Source organism: Streptopelia decaocto (genome assembly GCF_964273445.1).
Source record: "Streptopelia decaocto genome assembly, chromosome: Z".
Taxonomy (NCBI): domain Eukaryota; kingdom Metazoa; phylum Chordata; class Aves; order Columbiformes; family Columbidae; genus Streptopelia; species Streptopelia decaocto.
This window is the reverse complement of record NC_138657.1, coordinates 10,420,633-10,441,307: the sequence shown is the minus strand read 5'-3', so window position 1 is coordinate 10,441,307 and position 20,675 is coordinate 10,420,633. Positions and strand designations below refer to the sequence as shown.

At 43.0% G+C, this 20,675-nt stretch overlaps 1 protein-coding gene across 1 annotated transcript in view; it reads left to right on the top strand.

The window, feature by feature from the left end:
- The window catches only part of SNX30 (sorting nexin family member 30), a 48,817-nt gene that overhangs the window by 14,320 nt on the left and 13,822 nt on the right, over window positions 1–20,675 (top strand). Inside the window, exons 2-6 of the mRNA XM_082074629.1 lie at window positions 5,266–5,454; window positions 12,240–12,350; window positions 16,064–16,222; window positions 18,549–18,744; window positions 19,916–20,115. Of these exons, the coding sequence (XP_081930755.1) occupies window positions 5,266–5,454; window positions 12,240–12,350; window positions 16,064–16,222; window positions 18,549–18,744; window positions 19,916–20,115 (855 nt within the window). The remainder of the gene's footprint in view (window positions 1–5,265; window positions 5,455–12,239; window positions 12,351–16,063; window positions 16,223–18,548; window positions 18,745–19,915; window positions 20,116–20,675) is intronic.

The window sequence follows — 20,675 nt, the reverse complement described above, 5'->3', positions numbered from 1 at the left end:
GCAAATGCCTTTTCTTCCCTTGTTCTCTGAAGAGAAGCTTAGGTATTTGTGTACAGCTGGTATTGGATAATAGTCTTGTGTGGACTGAGGTTTCCCTGTGCAGATGCTCAGTGAGATCTTCTGATAGGATACGATACTATGCTGTCAGTGGCAGATGAACTGATCTAGGTAGGCTGGAGGATGGAAAGGTGCTTTATCTTCATGCAGAGCTGACCTGTACAGGCCAGTAGCAGAGGAGTCTGTCAGGAAAGCTACCTGCTTTCAAAACTTGCTGGTATGAGACATGTAATGCTATGAACAGGTCTGTGAAAGACAAGTTAATGCAAGCTTTTATAGTGTTCTTGGGAATACTTAAATCTAAACTGTTTTAGTTTTCTAGTCACCAGCAGCAATTCTACTGTGGCTTATTGTCATGTATTGAAGGTATGACTGTTCCAGAAATCAGCTGCAATCTTTGTGTGGAATCATTGTCACCTTGATGCGACTGTATCAGTTGTTGTGTGTCTCTGGGAAACAGATGGCAAAAAGCAGTGGAATGCCTTGAAACACAAGGAGAGAGAAGTGAAGCAGTGAGGCTCCAGGAGTAGCACAGGCCTGGCTCTCACTGCTGTCTAATACTTGTTGAATGAGAGCCAGGCACTTGCAACATCGGGTGGTTTCAGGCTAACCCTTTTCAGAGGTGAGTTTATCTGTGCTTGGAAGACCTAGCTGAACAATATATTCCACTCTCTTCATGGACTGCTGCTTAGATAGCAAAGCTATCTGGTTACTCTGTTCCCTTGCTAAGGCAGGACAGGTAAAAACTAGCATCTGGTTTGTAGCAGCAGCTGTATTGACTAGCAGTGTTTAACTTCAATAGGAGACTGCATGATCTTCACTTGACAACAAGGCAACACCTACAGCATTCTAGACCCCTTTTTAGCCTTCAGGGATTGAATCCTGGATGCTTTTGCTGGTGTGTGCTTCTGCTTTGGGGGAGGCTGCCGTCCAACAGACTGAATACCAAGCTCCTTAGGTTTTACTTTATTTGGATCCAAGCTTCTCTATAAATCCAGAGTCCTGGAAAATCTCCTGGGAGAATGAAGGAGGGAGAAGATGAGATCAGCTGGAAACTTCCCAGCTTATTTTGCATTTCACACGCAGGCTTCAAATCTATAAAATTCAGCTGAATTTTATAGGACTTGGATGAAGTGAACTTCTTGATTTAGTATCTGTTTCTGAGCAGGCAAACTGGTCAAGGTGTTTGGACTGCATGATACAACAAAAGAATGTGAAGCTGCCTCCTTACCAGATAGCAGCCTGCATAGTTGGCAGGGCTCATGCATTTCCAACACAGACAGTTAGTTCCTACTTGGCCTGCACTGAAGGAAACCAAGTGTGTGCTGCTAGAGTCATCTCATGTCAGACACTCATAAATTTGGGTATCTTGAGGAATCCTGCAAACTCCATAGGAATGTGTGAGGAGTATGCCTGTAGGTGACTGTACAGCTGTGCACAGAAGCCTAATACTTAAACAGTAGATTGTGAACCTGAAGGTCTGAATGTGATAATATTTCTGCTATAGGCTGTGATCCTGGCCTTGCTAGACCTTCACATGCCAAGCTTCAGCAGGTGACAAAGCTATGAGACTGGCCTGAGGAGGTAAGGGACAGTGGCTAAGCATCTTTGCTTTAGAAAAAGCTTTGAAATTTGAGGAAATATTCATGGATACTCACCAAGACTTGAAGAATGTCTCAACAGAACCTGTCTTCCATTCCATCTCCCTGGCTGCCAGAAGCAGCCTCCTCTCCTCCTTGCTGTGGGACTGTTCAGATTCACGGCGGGCTGACTGTACAGGTGATGTGACAAAAGCCCTTTTTTTTTTTCTGTAAAGAGCTTTGTGAGCAGTAGGTACCTGCTGGGACTTGGACTATACTGATCTCTGCTAATGGAGACAGCTGCTTAGAGCAGTGTATGAGCAGCTACTTGGTGGACTAAAGGTGAAGCTGATGCATGACTCCATGACACTGAAGTCCAGCTCTTTGTTCTATAGAACAGTTAATACTACCTAGTATTTCAAATGCTTGCAGGTATGATAACTACGCTAACAGGCAGAAATGCAGGTGGCTGCAGATCTGCTTTCCTGCTAGGCTCTGCAGGACATACCCTTCTCCCTGTGGTAAAAGCAGACCAGAACAGATGCAGCTTTGCTTCACTGATGGCAAAAAATCCCCCAAGTCCCAAGTGCCAGTTACTGTGATGAGGAGGTGCTCTGCTGAAAGGATCATAGCCTGAGACACTTGGATTTCTAGGCCATCTGCTATAATGCTTCAAAGTCTACCTCTTTTCTAGTAATAGCATAAGACTTCACCAAACTGATCCTGCCTACTGTTAAACGAAGCTTCCGCAGTCATGAGTGTTGTTCCCTGTGCAGTTAGCTCAGAGGCTTCACCTGGTAAGAAGGACAAATGATTGGCTTCTAACTTCGCTTTCAACTGCTGAAAACTGGCCAAGTGGCAGGGCATGATGCCAGCTGTGATTACCAGGGGATGGTTCTGCCACCACAGTTGAGGCAGTAGCAGCACTTGCAATGTACACATTCTCTGTCCTTTCCCACCACCACAGCTAGCAGCCCTTCTTGCTCCTAACCAGAGTTGGTCTAGAAGCTTTACTTGATCTAGATCTGAGGTGTTTCATCCAAGGCTGAGATCAGGCAGAACTGTCAGAGTGTTTATTTAAGACCTGAGACATTCCACAGGACCCATGACTGCAAGAGCACACTCAGGTAGACTGGAGAGTTAGCCTTTGCAAACCTGTGTCCTGCTTAAAAAGTGCAAGAGATGCTAGTATGATACTGTTATCTTGCAACAAAATTGTTGAGGAAAGCTTCTAACTTCATACAAATGACTCCATCTTTGGTCCATTCTCCAGTTGTTCTGACGCCTTGATGCAGAGTTTTCCTATTTTAAGCAGATTCCATTACATTCTTTAAGCTGTCTTTTGGAAGGGTTTTGTTACAGGCTTTTGAGATCTCCTGTGTAATCAGGCTTAAGCTGTTTCCACAAGTTGTTTCCATACCAGAAGCTTAGAATTTGACTGGCTACAGTTCTGGCACAACCTGTCTGATATTAATGCTTATTGTGCATGGGCAAGGAAGAGCTGTCTTTTCCTTTGGAAACAGGAACAGATTTTCCTACAGATACTGCGGTGTCCCAGGGTTTGCTTTGCTCTTTACTCTGCTCAGCCAAATTCTTGTGTCTAGCTGAATTGCAGATTTTATGAAGCCATCTCCTGTTGCTAATCTTATCCTATCTTCTGCATATTCTGTTTGTGTAACTCCAACAGAACGCCTTATCTGCTGAGTTATTGTAGCATTGCTTCTTCCTGTTGTACGTGCTCCTGCTATGTTGAATCTAAGCCAGATGCTTGTATAGTTAGAGCTGTCTGCTTCATGTATGAGCTGGCAAGCAGTGCCACGCTCATCCTGCTCTTTTGCCCTCCTAAGAGAGCACTTGAGTGAGCCTTCCACTTAACTCTGAAATCTCTCATCTGTTGGCAACCACTTCTGAGCGTTAGCTGGGAGAGTGTCTTCCTACAGAGACGTTAGATGCAGTAGTTTAGATTACCCCTTTCCCAAAATGTTTAGGCTAAAGCATTACTCTCTTTTCTTCATAAGGCAGTCTTCAAGGTAAAGAGCAATATACCTCAGTTCCACAGGACCAGAGGGCTGTCTATAGAATCCTAGTGCTCCCATGATGAGTTTGACGAAGACTGGTAGGAACTTAGCCCTATTCTTAGCCTTTGTCACAGACACACCTTCATAAGTAGCTTTAACTTGAAGCTCTCTCACCTGTGATTCTGAACCCCTGAACAAAGCAAGATTTCTTTTGAAGACAGGAGTTACCCTTGTCCAGCTGGAACTTAAAACACAACTGCACAAGGAATACTGATGGACAAACAGGATCTCACCCAAACAAGATTGCTTTGCTGTGATTACATGTTTCATTTAGCCATTTAAAAACAATGTGAAGCTGAGACTGAGTAGTAATTCTAAAACTGAAACACTCGCAGTTAATGTGCTGCTTAGCTATAGTGATGTTTCTCTGTCTAGCAACCAGAAGCAGCTTTGTCCTTACAAGGGAAACACTGTGGATAAAGCTACTCTTGTGCCACTAGTTAAACAAAAAACCTCCTCTTTTCTCTGAAAAGGAGAGCCATGGGTTTTGGGGACTTTATAATACCATTGTCAGATGTTCCTACATACTATACAACTCGTCACATGCTGTCAGCTCCCTCTGCTACAAAACCAGAGCAGAGAGTACATGTGAAGTTGTTGTGATATTTATGCAAATTGGAGTAATCGCTAGCTGTATAGTTGGTCTATATCAAAGTGTGAGATTTGAAGGCTGTAGGAATGTACCAAATTGGCCATAAAGGTGTGTGGTGGTGGTTTGGTGTGTGTATTTGTTGTGTGTGTGTTTTTTTTTTTTCCTCTCCTGACTGCTGAGTCAGTTTCAAGGAATTACAGACTTCCCAAACCCTTGTACATCTCTTCCTAAAATAGCCACTTGCTGATTCTTTTAGCCTCTGTCTTCCCTGCATGCTGGATGATCCTCTGCAGTTGGGAGGGTGGGAGGAAGGAACTCTCCAAGCAAAGCACAATGTTTTCATTGGCGTTAGGACTCCAGAAGGGAGCTGTGCAGAGACACTGTGGTGCTGGGGTGTATGATCTGTGACTGTGCAATGATGGCAATCCAGACTGCTGCCAACACGTTTAGAAGTGAATGGACTGGATGGGAAGCCTCTGGTACAGGTTTGCCCTCCTTCCTCTACCATGGGAGTCTCCAGAGGTGAAGTCTGACTGCATTCCAGTCAACCGAAGTGTTACCACTTTGCCTGAAGCATATCTTATAAGTAGGTCTCTTGATTTGCCTAGCTGTTTTGTTCTCAGAGTCCAAGTTGATTCAGTCTCAGCAGGAACTGCTGGTTCAGCAATACTTATACTTTCTCATGAACAGAAACCAGGTTGCTCCCTGCTAAGGGGAGGGATGGTGCTAATGTGTTTTCTCTTCAACATGTGGAATGGTAGAATGACCTAATGCTCAAAGCCCATACCTTAGGGCATTGCCCAGGTGTCCTGGAAAAGGGTGATCCTTGGAGCTGCTGAAATAAATAGCCCTTGTAATATATCAATGAAGTTTGTCAGTGGCATCTTTGAGAATACTGTGCCTTATAGTGAATCTGTGCACTTAAGAAAAACTTGCTGTTTTTTCCTCTCCAATACAGGATCTCAGTCTACCCAATGGCACACCTGTGGACACGTCTAGCCCAGCCTCCTCCTCATCCCTCCTCAACAGACTACAGCTGGATGATGACTTGGATGGGGAAACTAGAGACCTCTTTGTTACTGTTGATGATCCCAAAAAACACGTGTGCACAATGGAGACATACATCACATACAGGGTTACAACAAAGGTACAACGCATCTCTCCTAGTACTTTTTTCTTTGGGGAGCTTTTATCAGGGCATGTTCTGGATGTTTTTGCCTTGCATTGTGTTTCCTGATCTAAGGACAAGAACTTAGTGTCTTGGAGTACCTTGTGTTGAATGTGTGACTTACACTGTTTCCCCAAAAATAAAATGGGGTCTTACATTAATTTTTGATCCAAAATATGCTTACATTTTACGTGTATGGACACTGCCTTGACACTACTTAAAATGACCTTTTTTATGAACTGTAACTCAGGCTTATTTTTGGAGCAGGGCTTATATTTCGAGCATCCTCAGAAATCCTAAAAAATCATGCTGAGGCTTATTTTTGGGGTAGGTCTTATTTTTGGGGAAATGGAGTAGCAGAACTGTTACTATTTCAGTATATGAAACTGTGCAGAATTTTTAATGTGTCAGCTTAGATTTTTGTCTCTGGCACTTAGGGCTGTTTGTAAACTTGCAAGGCCAGTTTCTTTCAGTAACTTTAAAGTTTGTTCATATGAAGTAACCTGACACTCATTTGGTTTGAGTTACCTTCCCTGAAGCGAAATGTGCCTTGTTCTTGCTTCACTGTTGATCATCTCGCATTTTGTGTCTGTTCTTCTCCGAAATACTTTAGGCTTGTTGTTGTGTTCACCACACGTTCTCTGTCAGCCACTCACCTAATCTTGATCCTCAACTGTAAGCTGGGTTCCCTGCGGTTTCTGGTACAGAAGGCTGTATGGCTGCTGCTAGAACTCAGTAGCCTAAGAATGGTACTGCCTACCGAAAGAAATATACTAGAGATTTTTTCAGTATGTGTTGTGGTTCACTCATTAAGCCGATATTAAAGTGAGCTGAAAAGTCCACTGCACTTGCAACTGGGATGTTGATTCCTGTTAACTAGCACATTCTCATTAGTGTTAGCTCTTAGTTGATGTTAGCATATGTTTTGGACACTTGCAGTTACCTAAGGCAAAACGTATTCACTAACTTTGCTAGGAATATACTTGATCCACTTGTCTGAAAAGATTAACATTCCTCTGGCCTGCTTAGATGGCACTATATACTGGAGAGAATATTTTCCTTTGAGATAAGGAAGCCTTTACAGGTCACAGATGTGGTTTTTTTTTCAGAATGTCTACTCCATATTTCTGCTTTCAGGCTGCATGGGATAAAATGTGATTTATCTAAAATAGTACCTATGTCTTACTGCACGCTTAATGTAGGCCTGTATTTTTTTTGTTGCTCTAAGTGTCTTAATCTTGCAAGAAATGCCACCTCTTAACTACTAGAGAATGCTAAGATGTATTGTAGGAAACTTTTCTACTTGAAGCAACTTAGCCTGCCATGGTTACACTATCAGAAGGAACAGGAAGCACAAAATAAGATGCAGCTTTCCACAGACTAATGCCTATAATTGGCTGAAGTTGTTTCTCCCTTAAATTAAGACCTGGTTATTCCATCAATATAAAATACCTCTTTGCAGTGGCACCCTAATCACATTCTTCTGCTTGGAAACCTGTGTTTGTAACAAGGCATCGCCTCTTAAAGCAGAACTCTGGAATGTGGATTAGGTATTTACTGAATTTAGATCAGACGTATTACCCAATGGTGTCTCTTTTAAATTAAAAAAACCCTCGTCCTGTACTCCTGATTTTGTATACCTATGTGTCTGTTAATACTTGTTTTACTTGGAATCACACTGTAGCACACAAATCTGCTATATTGTAGCAGTACAATACTATTGTGTAACAGTGCATGATTTATTTTTATCAATCACTATAAAAGCCTCCGATCTTCAGGTTTATTATTCCTGTAAACTTCTGGCTAACCTCAAGGGTCAGCACCTCTAGCACTATCTAACATTGTTTAACAAAAGGCTGTTTGGAAGACTAGTAGTATTAATGGTCTAATTAATTCTTGCCATACAAACAAGACCTCTTTGATGCCATGCTAATTGCCCAATCGACTGTTGTAGCTGAAGGCAGTAATTAAACATGACAAAAAAACTGCACAGGGGTAATCCGTGGACAGTGATGAGAATCGGCGTTGATGCTTGCACCTCCAGGTTACAGGTCAAAGTTTCATAGGAGACCTTGTTCCTGTTATCAGGGTAAGGTCACACTTTCCCACCACCTCCCTTGCAGCCTTGCATGAGTGGGGTTTGGGACCTCTAAAGGGCTGAAAGGGTCTCCGTGCTGGATCTGGCTGAGAAGGCAGGGAGGGCTGCTGATGTTGTTTCTCCACTGAAGAATGCTACTGCAACATCAAAGGTTTGGATAAACATAGGTCCTAGAATGAGTTATGCTGAAGACTCCCTTGCTGTGAGAAGCAGCATCACCAGTTGTAAGAGTGGAACGTGACTGTTGGTGCTGTGATGTGCACTTGTGGCTGTGACTGGACACCACTGTAGGGTAACCTGACCACAGGCTTGCTTTTGTGTTTATTTTCCTTTATTTAAAAAGGTCCTTCATTGTAAAAGGAAAAAAAAAAAGACAGAGGAGTCTTGCGGTATGCCCCAGACTTCTCATCTTCCAGTACTTTTGTCAGCAGGTGGTGGTGGCTGGGGAAAGGTCCGAAACATTTGGTCCAAAACAATAGCTTGCAGGGAAGCTGAGAATAAAGCTGAGTTTACTTGGTCCTGCTTGTGCCCCCGTTTTCACAGCTTCCTGATAAGAGCCAGGTAGTATTCACCAGCCTGTCTTCTGGATAAGTGTATTTAAAGAATGTAATAGGAATCCCCAAAATAACAGGGACAGTGATTCAGACCTGCCTCTTTTCACTCATATCCTGTTTTCTTCTTGTTAGCAGCCGCTTTCTTATATAGGAAGGCAAGTGAAGCCAAAAAGGCGAGTGAAAGTTGTGCTGGAATGTAATTGGTCTTGGCTGTAATGACTGAGGTGTCTTCTGGTGTTCTTGGTGATATACCTTTGTTCTCTTCAGATGGACTGATGTGCACACTAGGGGGATTTTATGAAGCAGATCTTTCTGAGGAGGGAGTGTGGGGGAAGTAAAGTTTACCTTTATGTTATGTAGTTGTCTCTCCTGAGGGAAATGTAAGTAAGTGTACTTTTAACTTCGCTCTTGTTGAACTTTCCAGGATGACAAGGCCGCCTGCTGTGCCTTTTCCCGTGGAGGTCTGAGCAGCTGTGTGCCATTCCTCAGGGTCATGCAGTTACTCTGCAGACTTGGAGGGAAAGGGTTTCAAACCTTTCAAACCAGTCAGTACTAAAGTGGAGGTCTTGTTTTGCTTTTTCCTGTCCATCTCCTCGTGCTTCCAGCGCGTGCACTGAGTAGATTACTTGAGCACATGAATCAGCTTGATCCCTAGAGAGGAGCAGGTGTAAGTGGTGTGATTGCCTTTTCAAACATGCTGAACTATTAGAGGCAGACTAAACTACGACCTACTAAGAACAGCCACCTTGCTTCCTTTCCCCCTCTGCTGTTCTCCCCTTTTCCTAGTTGAAGATTTCTCTTAAGTAGTAACATGATGTAGAATCCACAAGCAGGTGTAGCAAGTAAGAGACTAGAATGAGGGTGCAAAAATGCTTTAATGTAGTCATCACGGGCTAGCTTTAGGTTCTGCTGTGAACTGTTTTCAAAAATCTTACACAAGACCAAGAGTTGGTTATTGCCTTAATATTACTTCAAGTCAAAACTATTCTAACAGAGATAAAAGTGTCTGTAACCTTTCCTGCTTTCCAGTAAGTAAAACTTATCCTGGAATACTGCAGTGCTGGCTTAGTGAAATGGTGCTGGAGACTTCAGTAAATCATTGAAAATGCCTGTTATGTGGGAGATCAGAACCTCCCAAAAAGGGCTGAAAGGGTCTCTGTGCTGGATCTGGCTGAGGAGGCAGGGAGGGCTGCTGATGTTGTTTCCCCACTGAAGAATGCTACTGGAACATCAAAGGTTTGGATAAACATCGGTCCTAGAAGAGTTATGCTGAAGACTCCCTTGCTGTGAGAAGCAGCATCACCAGTTGTAAGAGTGGAACGTGACTGTTGGTGCTGTGATGTGCACTTGTGGCTGTGACTGGACACCACTGTAGGGTAACTTGACCACAGGCTTGCTTTTGTGGTTTTTTTCTTTTATTTAGAAAGGTCCTTCATTGTAACAGAACCTCCCAAAAAGGTTTCTGAGCTTCCTTTGGGAGAGATGTGTGTCCTCGCAAGGCAAGATTTATGAATCTTACTAAACAAGCAGGAAGAATTCAACTGTGTCAGAACCAGGGAAATTTCATGTGCTGTCCCTGCATGGTGGCAAGATCCTCTTCCCTTTTTTGTGCAGTCTGGAAAATATAACCTGTGCAAAGGTAATGATCAACTTGATCTGAGATCCAAATTCTTTTGACATTAGTGAGGGGTTTTTAAAACCTTGAAGGGCCCTTATGTTCTGTCCAAAGAGTCTTTGAAAAGCTTATTGGCTGTCTGGATTTGACAGACTATACAGGAAACACTGTAATGCTGATGACTATGATGTATTTTGATCTGCCTCCCTCTGAGGAACAGAACCTGATATATGGAAAACTTTGCAAGTCTGCTTGTGGTGTAAAGGCAGCGGGAACAGTTTGCTGGAGGTGGATGATAACTAATATAAAGTTTGTGTGCTGTGACTTATCCTGCCTTCCTACTCCTAGACTATAGGACCTGGTTAGCAAAATACTGGTTAATAAGGTTCTGAGCGCTAAAAGTTGGGAGACTTTACCTTCCTCCTCATGCTAGCGGATAAGCCACTGTAGTGTGTGTCTGTCCTCACTACCCTCATTGTGTATACATCTCGATTACTCTTATTCACTCAGTGTCTCATCTCTTTTAAGAGGCCTTTGTGCAGTGACAGCTCATTCACAAAAGCTCTCCCTACTACTAAATCATTACTTTTTTTTCTTTTTTTTTTTTTAAATTTCAGGTCATCTTCTGCAAGGCTGAGGTACAGCTGCCCTATTAAGAGAACAAAGCAGTCAGCACCACTGGCTGATGAGGGCTGTCTAATGTGCACAAATTACCTTTTTCTAGTATAATGCTGTGCAGTTTCTTACTCAAAACGGGTGAAAAGGTTCATGTGGAGTCTCAGAAGTTTCGTTTATAGTGTGGCACTCTAACATGTTAAATGAGCTGGTGTTACTCTGAGGTAAAGCTGAGTAAAGCACAAATCTGCAGTGGATATCTAGGTCTTGGTAGTCTCTCATCCACAAACAGAACTGCTCCATTGATGAGCTTTTGTTATATTAGTCTATAGATGAATGTATATATCTCTTAGCATAGCTAGCAGGTCAAAGGAGGAAGGTGATGAGCTTGATTTCTTCTTTTCTTTCTCTCTAAGCCTTCCTTTTCTAGAAACCAAACTATTTCATAGGTAACATCACATTAGCATTCTGTTTAGAGTATACTAGAGCTATTGTTCTGTTGGTAGTGTGTTAAGGCTGTTAGCTTCCCCCTATAAAGATATTTCTGATGAAGAGCTTGTACAATATCCTCAGTGGGGATTGGCGGGAATAACGTGCAGTAATTGCCATCCAGAGAGCAAGCGAAGAGGTGGATTTCATTTAAAGGCTGCTGCTTGGCTCTCTCCAAATATATGACAGTTTCTGTCAGTCTGGAAGTAAATACAAAACCTCTGCTGGAATGTAGCAGGTGGTTGTAGTGGACAGGAGTAGCAAAGCAACCTAGAGCTGGACTCAGTGCCAGTTCGAAGCTAGGAGAGCTGTTGCGTTCCCCAGAACACAGTGGCGAAGGTGTCTAGCTGTAGACACGTAGTGTGCTGGCGCTACAGCATCACCGTCATTGCAAGATGGTCTCGATGCTGCAGGTAACTAAGTATAGCTCTCTAGACTTCTCTGTGAGCTGTGCTTCTCAGTGGGACAGAACAATAAGGACCATCTACCTTCCAGTTAGGGCTATTACAATGGCAGGCTACTCAGCAGAGACTCCTAGTTGGTACACAATTTCATCAGTGCTTTTAGGCAGTTGCAATACCTGCTGTGCAAGCAGCCCCATGCACTTAGTTCTCCAGGCTATGGACTGTTCAAGGACTGGATAAAACATTTGCCAGAAGCTTTACAGCTTACTTACCTTCTGTCTCGAACTTGTAATGGCAGGTTTAATTCCTTGCTCTAAAGAATGAAAACTTGAAAGATGTAACTTAATGTACTGATATCTCTGATCTGGCATGCACAAACTTAATGTAAACACACTCTCCTTTCTTCTTCTCAGAAATCAACAAAAACAGTCCTTTGGCAAACCTAGCAATGGCTTATTGTCTAATCTTTTAGCCTTGAAGGACTGTAATAAGCCTGTAATTTCTAGAATATGGGGCAGTAGCGAAACGTTTTTCACCCACCGTTAATGTGCCTCATAGGATAAACAAGTCACGAAATATCTTTGCTTTTAATTCTTGGGGCCTGAAATAGTCTTGTCCTTGGAATGAAGATTTCATACAGTCTTTCCCTCAAACTTGTAACTGCCGAGAAATTAACATGCTGCACAGTACTGTCTTCTCCACAGGCTCCTCACTTAAATTTTATTTGACCAGAACATGTAATGAAGTACAAATAGATCTTAAGAACACGTCAGCTCCAAGTAATGATTTTTCTTATTGCTGGGTTTCCCACTGCTTGAAAGGCCAGAGGATCTTTCTTTATTGCTTGCTGTAAATGTGATTTTGGGCATGGAGCCTGCAAGGCTTGTCCAGTGTCACCCTTGGCAGTGATGGCTGCACTGCATTTGCCGTGAAGCTCCGAGGTGAGAGGTTTTGGTACACACTAAGGGTATACTGTTCTTCTTTTCCAGACCACGCGAGCGGAGTTTGATTTGCCCGAGTATTCTGTCCGACGACGGTACCAAGACTTCGACTGGTTGAGGAACAAACTAGAAGAGTCTCAGCCAACGCATCTCATTCCCGTAGGTAGTAAGCAAGAGTCTGCTATTAAGGACAGTTCTGTCACCCTTAGGGTGATATTTTGGTGATAAGTCTTTTCAGATGTAAATACAGTACTCTATTCTCTTCTGGTATTTAGATTTACAGTACTTGATTCTCTTCTAGTGGAGTGGGAAGAGCTTGCCATTCCTAATTGATTATGCAGCTTAGATTTTCTTAGGTGGCACACTGGAGAAGTGAGCTTTGGCAGCCTGATGTAGGGCATATGAGTGGTAACTACATTTGTTGTGGCATAAATGGAATACACTTGATCTGTTTGGTCACTTATTACATCTAGATTTCTGAGTATCTGAGGCATATGAAGTGCCACACAGGTACTTCAGCTCCTAGTCTCCGTCAGTTTTCAAGATTGCCTTTTGAGCCAGTTTTAAAAGGAGCATTTTAAAACTATGTGTGTTAACATTTAATAGCAGACTTAGAGACTTAGAATTCTTAGCCTCTGGCTTGGTAGGTATCACACACCTTCAGTAGGCAGAGGTTTAGCTGATGAGATTAGCTAAACTACTGTACCCCTTCTGTTGCTGAAGCTGATAGTCTGGACACCATGAGGAGGTTGATACTAATCTTCAGCAGTGCATTTTTCATGCTGCAGAAGATGTGAAAAGGTAAGAAGTATGCAATATTACTATCAAAAGCTCTTTTAAACAAAGAAATTTAAAAAGGCCTGTAGGAAGCGAGTTGTTGGGAAATAGCAACACCGCTGACATACCTTGGCTTTCCCATCTGGGATCAGGGGGGAAGTTTCTCTACTTTCCCTCCCTCAGCAAGGACTAGGCTACATGAGAGGTACTCAGGCTGTTCCAGGGTAGAGAGCTCTTTAAGTCCTTTATTTCTCTTGGAATTGCCTCTAAGTGGAACAATAATTCAGTCTCTCAAAGATAAGACATACTTCACAAAATCATGTGACATCGCTAACTGGCAAAAAATATGTTTACTGAGGGGCAGGGAGAAGAGAGGGAGTAAGATGCTGGGGTAAGATGGAGACATGAGACTGTGTTAGCTGCCCAGACCCTCTTTCCTCTCTCCCTGTTTTCTGATTGTCTGGAACTATGGAGGTTAAGCTTCTACAGATTCTTGAATATGCTACCAGGCTGACAGTCCTGCTTGAAGGCTGCAAGGCAATAAATAATAGTCTAGTAGCAGCAGATGAGTCACAGCCAGGGAATCAAGCTACTTTGCTGTGACCTGGAATTCATTGCACACAGAACAGCAAATTTGTCACAAGTGGCTCTTAATACTGGACATGAAACCGCCTGTAGAACGAGGCAATCTCTTTAAGTGCCTCTCTTGTAGAAAAGCTGGAAGCGTAAGGATGTGCTGCCCTCTTTGATCTGCCTGGGCACAAGTGCAGTGTGATTGCAGTTACGGAATTTCCTATTAATCTTCTCCATGCAGTGGTATGGAAGGGAGGTTGCTGAATGCTTTATGTATTTATTGACTAGAAGTAGATGGGGAATAGAAGCTAAAGGCAGTTTCAGGTGCACAGTGCCTCAAGTGTATTCTGAAAGGATGTTTCAAGCCAATCTAAGAGTGTCTGTAACTGGAGATACTGCAATCCCTGGAGGCCTTCTGTCTAAGAAAATACCATTAAGGGGTTGTCTTCATAATTTTAGATTAGTCACTCTGCCTAAAACAAATGATGTGTCTTCTCAGTGCAGCAAGTCATGATAGCCTACACTTAGGAGCCCAAACTAAACCAAATATAGGTTTATTTTCATCTCTTTCGTTACCAGGTTTTTTTTTTATTTTTTTTTAAATGATCCGAGATTTACCCTGATCTGTTCTTTCGAACAACAGTAAAAATGCTCTCAGCTCTCTCTCTAGACTAGAAAGGTAAGACTAACATGGCCAAAGATCTTGTTTTTGGATGGTGGTGTTTGGATACTTGAAGCCATTTCTGCCTTCAGTGGACTCTGCTCACACGTCACAGCAGGGGAAAGCAGACTTAGCCTGGAAGACTAGGAGGTAGGTGAGTGACATACAGTTAAAACAGGGTATCAGTTGCTAGCTGTGTGTACTGATTACTTGGAATGGGCCTCTGAAGACCTGAAATGTAAAGCACTGTAACTACTGCCATAGATAAAGCCAGGTTAAATGGTGAAAGTCTCCGTTATAGAGACGTGCCCTTCTATGGGTCTCAAATGCTCAAACTCTTGTGATTATTCAGTGCCAGTGTGCATGTGTTTAACTGAAAGAACCCTAGTTCAACCAGTCTTGCAGCTTGTCTTTTTTCTCCTGCATATGGTGCTGAGGTAGTGATTTTCTGAATTTATTAAACAGTCCCAGCTAAAGTTTACAAAGTAAAGGAATAGAGTTTCTTCCTTCCTGAAGACTAATGCACCAAGCATTATTTTTCTGAAGTCTAATTAGACTGTACCTTACACTGGTTTAACTAGAACAACTGATTTGAATGCTAAGCATTCAAGTCTTAAAGTCTTAAATTATAAGGACCAAATATATTGGTCCAAATGTAGCTGTGTTGCAGCTAAGTTGTGCTAGCTGATGTGTGCTTTGTTTTGTGTTTTTTTTAGGAAGTGCAGTCTTCTGTTCATCCCACATCAGCTGGGGTGGGTGGGAAAGGCACATGCACACACTTTTTCTTTTCTTTGAATAACTTTTGACACAGATTTCAGGTGACAAAGACTCTTTGCAGGGGAGAGTCCTGGCTCCTGAATTGGGTGAAAGTAGCTGTCACTGCTAGCCTGGGAGTAAGCAAATTATCTGTCTGGCAGACTGTTTCACAAGAATAAAATGCAAAGCACAGTTTTAAAACTGTAGCGTCTGTGCTGTCCAGAGAGAACAAAAGCAGATCTAGTGACAGAGCTGAGATTAACTATGCTGAATCTTAAAGAGTTTTCTTCCATCTGAAGTGATACTGTGAAGTCTGGAATCTAAGTGTAACAGGGGGGACTGCAGAACTAGCAAGTCCGGAAGCTGAGCTGGGCTTCATCTCTGCAGTTCAGCTTAAAATGTAAGTGGTGCAGTCAAGACAACAGTAAGATGCAAGAGCAGATATGTTGGCAGACCTCTGTCACTTACACAGATGCTCAGGAATGTCAGCTGTGATAGATGACGAAGTGTGCAAGTGCTTGAGGAAGGCACTGGCCTGGACTGCTCAACCATGTGCTGCATCCAGCCTGCTGGATGTGCTCAGTGTGGTGCTATCGCTAAGACTTTGTGCTCTGCACAGAACAGCGCTGTCCAGGAGCTCTAAATTGTTTAGAATGGGGGTGAAAGAATAAGTAGAATTGTTAAATTTTCTGAGTTTCCTTGGGCTGACCAGCCTTGCTTCAACATGGTGGGGTGCCTGTGTGCGTGTTGCTCCGTGAGTAGTGTGCAGCTCTGCTGGCACCTTGTTTAGATGCTGGAGCTTGAACCTGGATAGCATTAGAGGGGAACACCCTCAGTGATGCTTGAAGTACTTCATGTGAGTACTGTCTGGGCTTCACTGGTGTGGCTCTCAGCTGAAGCCACTCAGTAGACTTGCTAGCATTAGACTAGACCAGCTAAAGGGTAATTCAGATCAAGGTTTACATCCCATCTGATGTATAGTTCCTGTTAGCAGAGATATTTCAGTTCTGTTAGGACTGGAGTTTGATTGCTTTCTGTGTGTTCAAATAGCAGAAGCAAGTTTTTTTACCTTTTGAATTTTGTGTGTTTTGCTTGTTTCTGACAGCCTCTTCCTGAGAAATTTGTGGTAAAGGGCGTTGTCGATCGCTTTTCTGAAGAGTTTGTGGAAACGAGGAGGAAGGCATTAGACAAATTCTTGAAGAGAATAACTGATCACCCAGTGCTTTCTTTTAATGAGCACTTCAATGTTTTTCTCACTGCCAAGGTAAGCCAGTAACTTCCAAACACAGTCATTGACAGGGGCAACAGAATGGGCATCTTTGCAGTCTCTTTTGAAAAGAAGGTGTAAAGGCAGCAAGAAAACTACATGTGTAGGTTAGAACTTCCCCTAAAATACCACAGAGTTGCTGGTGACCCTGAATGTTGTGTGTGACAGACCCCTGTGTGTTACAATGCTAGGGGTTCCATTTGCTTGCAGGGAGAGCTGGTCTGCAGATTTACAAATTCAGTTCTCCAGATATGCTTGTTTTGTATCCTTGTTTCTGGAATGTGCTCCTCTGATGCAAGAGAGCTTCAGAATTTAGAAAATTGTAGAATTTGTAAAATCCTCTTTTGCAGGAGTGAGGGAGGAGGAGAGACCTCTCCTGCACAAAAGTTTGCAGATTTCTTGACTTGTGTGTGCCTTCTAAACTGCTTGCCCTTGTTTCCCTCAAAATTAAGCATGAAGACCTCATTCTTGTTTGTTCTCAGTCAACAACTTACACTCATCTTCTCTGTGACTCTGCCAGCAATGGTGCTATTTTGTTTAGCTGTCTTTTGAAGTGCATTTTAAATAAGACTAGGAGGACCTAAAGTCATGCTAGGGTTTGACCTGATAAGGGAGGAAAACTGTAAAAGCACGTCTTTCCAATGTCACGTTACGCTAGCTCACTCAAATGTGACACTTAATCTGAGCTCACTTCAGGCTAATACTGCACTTGTTGGTAACATGAGACTCAATCTCAAGTTTCCTTTTATTTCTCCTCCATGGTGAACTTAACTGCTGAAACAAGACAGAAAGGCAGAATTTGTTTAGCACCTTGATAGTTAAATGTCAGATAGCTTTGTTCTGCTTTCCAGCTGTCAAAGCATGATGCAACTTCCTTAGCTGCTTAGTTGTCATCATCTGCCCCTGTAAAATGACTGGTGAGGGCTCTGTCCTCAGCCCTGGGCAGGGCCTGCTGTGAGAATACAGAGCGTCCAGGGAGACAGATGGAAAAGGACACGTGTTATTCTGGCTGTCCCAGGTGTTCGAACTTGCTGTATTGCAGCAATGAGGTGTCAGTTCCGTGTCCTAGGACTTCAGAATTAAGTCGCCGCAGAAGGTCGTGAGACCACGTTCTGGCTGAAAAAGATAAACCAACCTTTCTTTAAGTTCCCTGTTTGGACGAGTAACACACCAGAATGCTTGAGAAAGTGAATAATTTTGAGTTAAAGGGTCTTTTTCTGATGTCTGCTTGCAGGCAGAAAGCAAGGGTCAAGGAATTGCTGCATTTAAATGCAAACATAATTCAAAATTATAGTAGCTGCTAAGATGTCTGGTTGTCTTAATCAGACTTATATTTGACTTATAAGTACCATAGTATGGGGTTTGAAGATGGCTGTTGCATCTTTTTTTTTAAAGAACACTTAAGTCTAGTCTGCAATACCATGTCTTGATTCTTCAGCTCCACAGGTCTTCTTGGTTTGAAAACATCTCTCCCTCAGGCTGCATAGGATAGCTTAGTTACAGCTCTTAAACCTGGTTTGAGATGTTGAAGAGTGACACCTGCTGGAAGGAGTAGAATGCAAAATGGACGTGTTCTGGCTAACTAAAACTAGTTCTTTCTTTCTGATGTGCCATCAAGGTGAAATCCTCCAAAGATCATAGGCAGACAACCTTGTTAATATAAGTTGTCTGAATGTTGATTCATGCAGACGTGTAAAGCATCGTCAAGGAGGTTTAAGCTTTCAGTGCAGTTCAACATGGCTACATCTGACCCAGCCTGAGCTGCAGTCAGCCTTGCAGAAAGGCTGTGCTGGTCTCCCCATGCTGGGCTTTTGCAGTGTACAGTCTGCCCCTGCCTCCTACCTGACCACACCTCTGGTGTGAGGCGACTGCTGATCAAATAGCCATGTAATAGCTGTGTATTAAGTCATCAGAGCCACCTGGTGCATTTGCATAATACTGATACTGTGGGCTGTTACTTGAAAGTATGTGTGGATAAATGGCTTGAACAGTATGGATGGCAACAGAGCTATTAATGTCAGTAGTTCCTTGATGACAGTATAGGAAGTTGTGAAAGTCTGGCCAAATGCAAAAGTGAACCGCTTACTTATTGATAATGTACTTCATACCATTCTCCTGGATAGCTTATCTCCATCTAGAGGTATTCTTGAAACTGTGCTCAGATGTACAACTTGTACAAAGTGAGGCTTTGCCCAAGGCCACACGTTGCATGTAATCTCTCGCCTTCACAGGGTTTGATTTTTAACTGGCAAATATCCTTCCCTGCATTAGTCTTCCAACATTCAAGTGAAATATCTCTAGACTTTTTTTTTTAACTTCCTAGGATCTTAATGCCTACAAAAAGCAAGGAATGGCATTGCTGTCAAAGGTGGGAGAGTCTGTCAAATATGTAACAGGAGGCTACAAATTAAGAAGTCGACCACTGGAGTTTGCAGCCATTGGGGAGTATCTGGACACATTCTCTCTAAAGCTTGGTACCATTGACAGAATAGCGCAACGGATTATCAAGGAACAGTTGGGTAAGGATACAAGGTGCCCTAAGATAATACTTGGCCTTGAGTGCTCTGTATCTTGTTCTGGTTGATGGAATGACTGAGACAACTTGTGTCAATGATTCTGGCCTGTACTGACCCAAACACAGAGCAAAATCTAATACCTCTTGCAGATACAAAAGAGGCCCAAAGCCTAACACAGTATTTTAGCTCAATTTCCCAATATTTTTTTGAAATCTCTCTTGTTGTTATACCAACCTACTTTATCTTACTGGAGTTATTTTTGGAAAGACTTTGGGAGGGTGAAAAACTTGTAGATTCCATCTGGAGGAGTACAGATGGAGTTCCTAGATGAAGGTAACATTTACAGGCCTGTCTTAGCAGAGCCAAGGTTTACATATGTTTTAAAAAAAAATGTTTTGGATACTGCACAGGTGCAAGTGTCTTTGTACTGGAAGCTTGTAGGAACAGTCAGTTAAATGAGACCACACCTGGAATATTGTGTCCAGTTCTGGGCCCCTCAGTTCCAGAAGGACAGGGAACTGCTGGAGAGAGTCCAGCACAGGGCAACAAAGATGATGGAGTGGAGCATCTCCCGTGTGAGGAAAGGCTGAGGGAGCTGGGGCTCTTTAGCTTGGAGAAGAAGAGACTGAGGGCTGACCTTGTTAATGTTTACAGGTATATAAAGGGTGAGAGTCATGAGGATGGAGCCAGGCTCTTCTCAGTGACAACCAATGATAGGACAAGGGGTAATGGGTTCAAACTGGAACACAAGAGGTTCCACTTAAATTTGAGAAGAAAGTTCTTCTCAGTGAGGGTGACAGACACTGGAACAGGCTGCCCAGGGGGGTTGTGAAGTCTCCTACTCTGGAGGCATTCAAGACCTGCCTGGGCACATTCCTGTATAACCTCATCTAGGTGTTCCTGCTCTGGCAGGGGGATTGGACTGGATGATCTTTAGAGGTCCCTTCCAATCCGTAACATTCTGTGATTCTGTGAAACTGGAGTCAGCTTGTACCTGTCACCTGTGCAGCCATAGAGCTCTGTCTATTAAGATGCTAATGCAACACAAGTCTTGACTCCTGGAGGAGTTAATGTTTGCCAAGTTTGGTGCATAGTTTCTCCTGTTTGGTGTGTTTGCAGATCCTTGTGCCTCACTTTTACTCTGCTAATCTACTTTTCCTTCTGCCTCTTACAGAATACTTGGTGGAACTGCGAGAATATGGACCTGTTTATTCAACCTGGGGAGGGCTAGAGGTTGAGCTATCGGAGCCACTGGAAGGGGTGTCTGCTTGTATTGGGAACTGCTGCACAGCTCTTGAAGAACTCAGTGAAGACATGACGGAAGATTTCCTGCCTGTCCTTAGGGAATATATATTGTACTCGGAGTCGATGAAGGTAGAGAGCCCTCTGGCAGAAGACACTGTCATTGTGTTTGCATGGAATGATATCACAGCAATTTAATTCTTTCTGACAGTTGGACAGGCTGGTGGTGGGAAGAGTAGGTAAATGATACATTAAAGAGGAGGATGTTTTCATAATCAGAACAAAACTAAGTATTTTAGGAGCAGGGTACTGCATGGGTAGCATTATCTATCTGCTCTGCTATTCAGTCAGTCTGAGGTCAGAAATGCTGGAGGTGCAAGCAAAGTGTTGAAGAGTTGCTCCTTTGTCAGAGTGGCAGGTGATAATGTATAGGAGCATCCTAGAGCTGCCTAGAGTCTTGTCTTTGAATTGTTAGCAAGTCAGTTGTGGGTCAGCTCTTTGCTGCTGGGTCAGTGTCTGGCCATGCAGAAAAGGTGGCATTAGCAGCTTCTGTCACTTGTATGTGGCAGGGTTGGGTGGCTCCTTCTAGAATTATGTATCCCAATGACAGACACTGCTTCGTCTCTCATCCTCATGCTCTAGGCAGGACACATCTGTTGTAAAGTTAAGTTCTGCATACCAAGTAGCTGCTT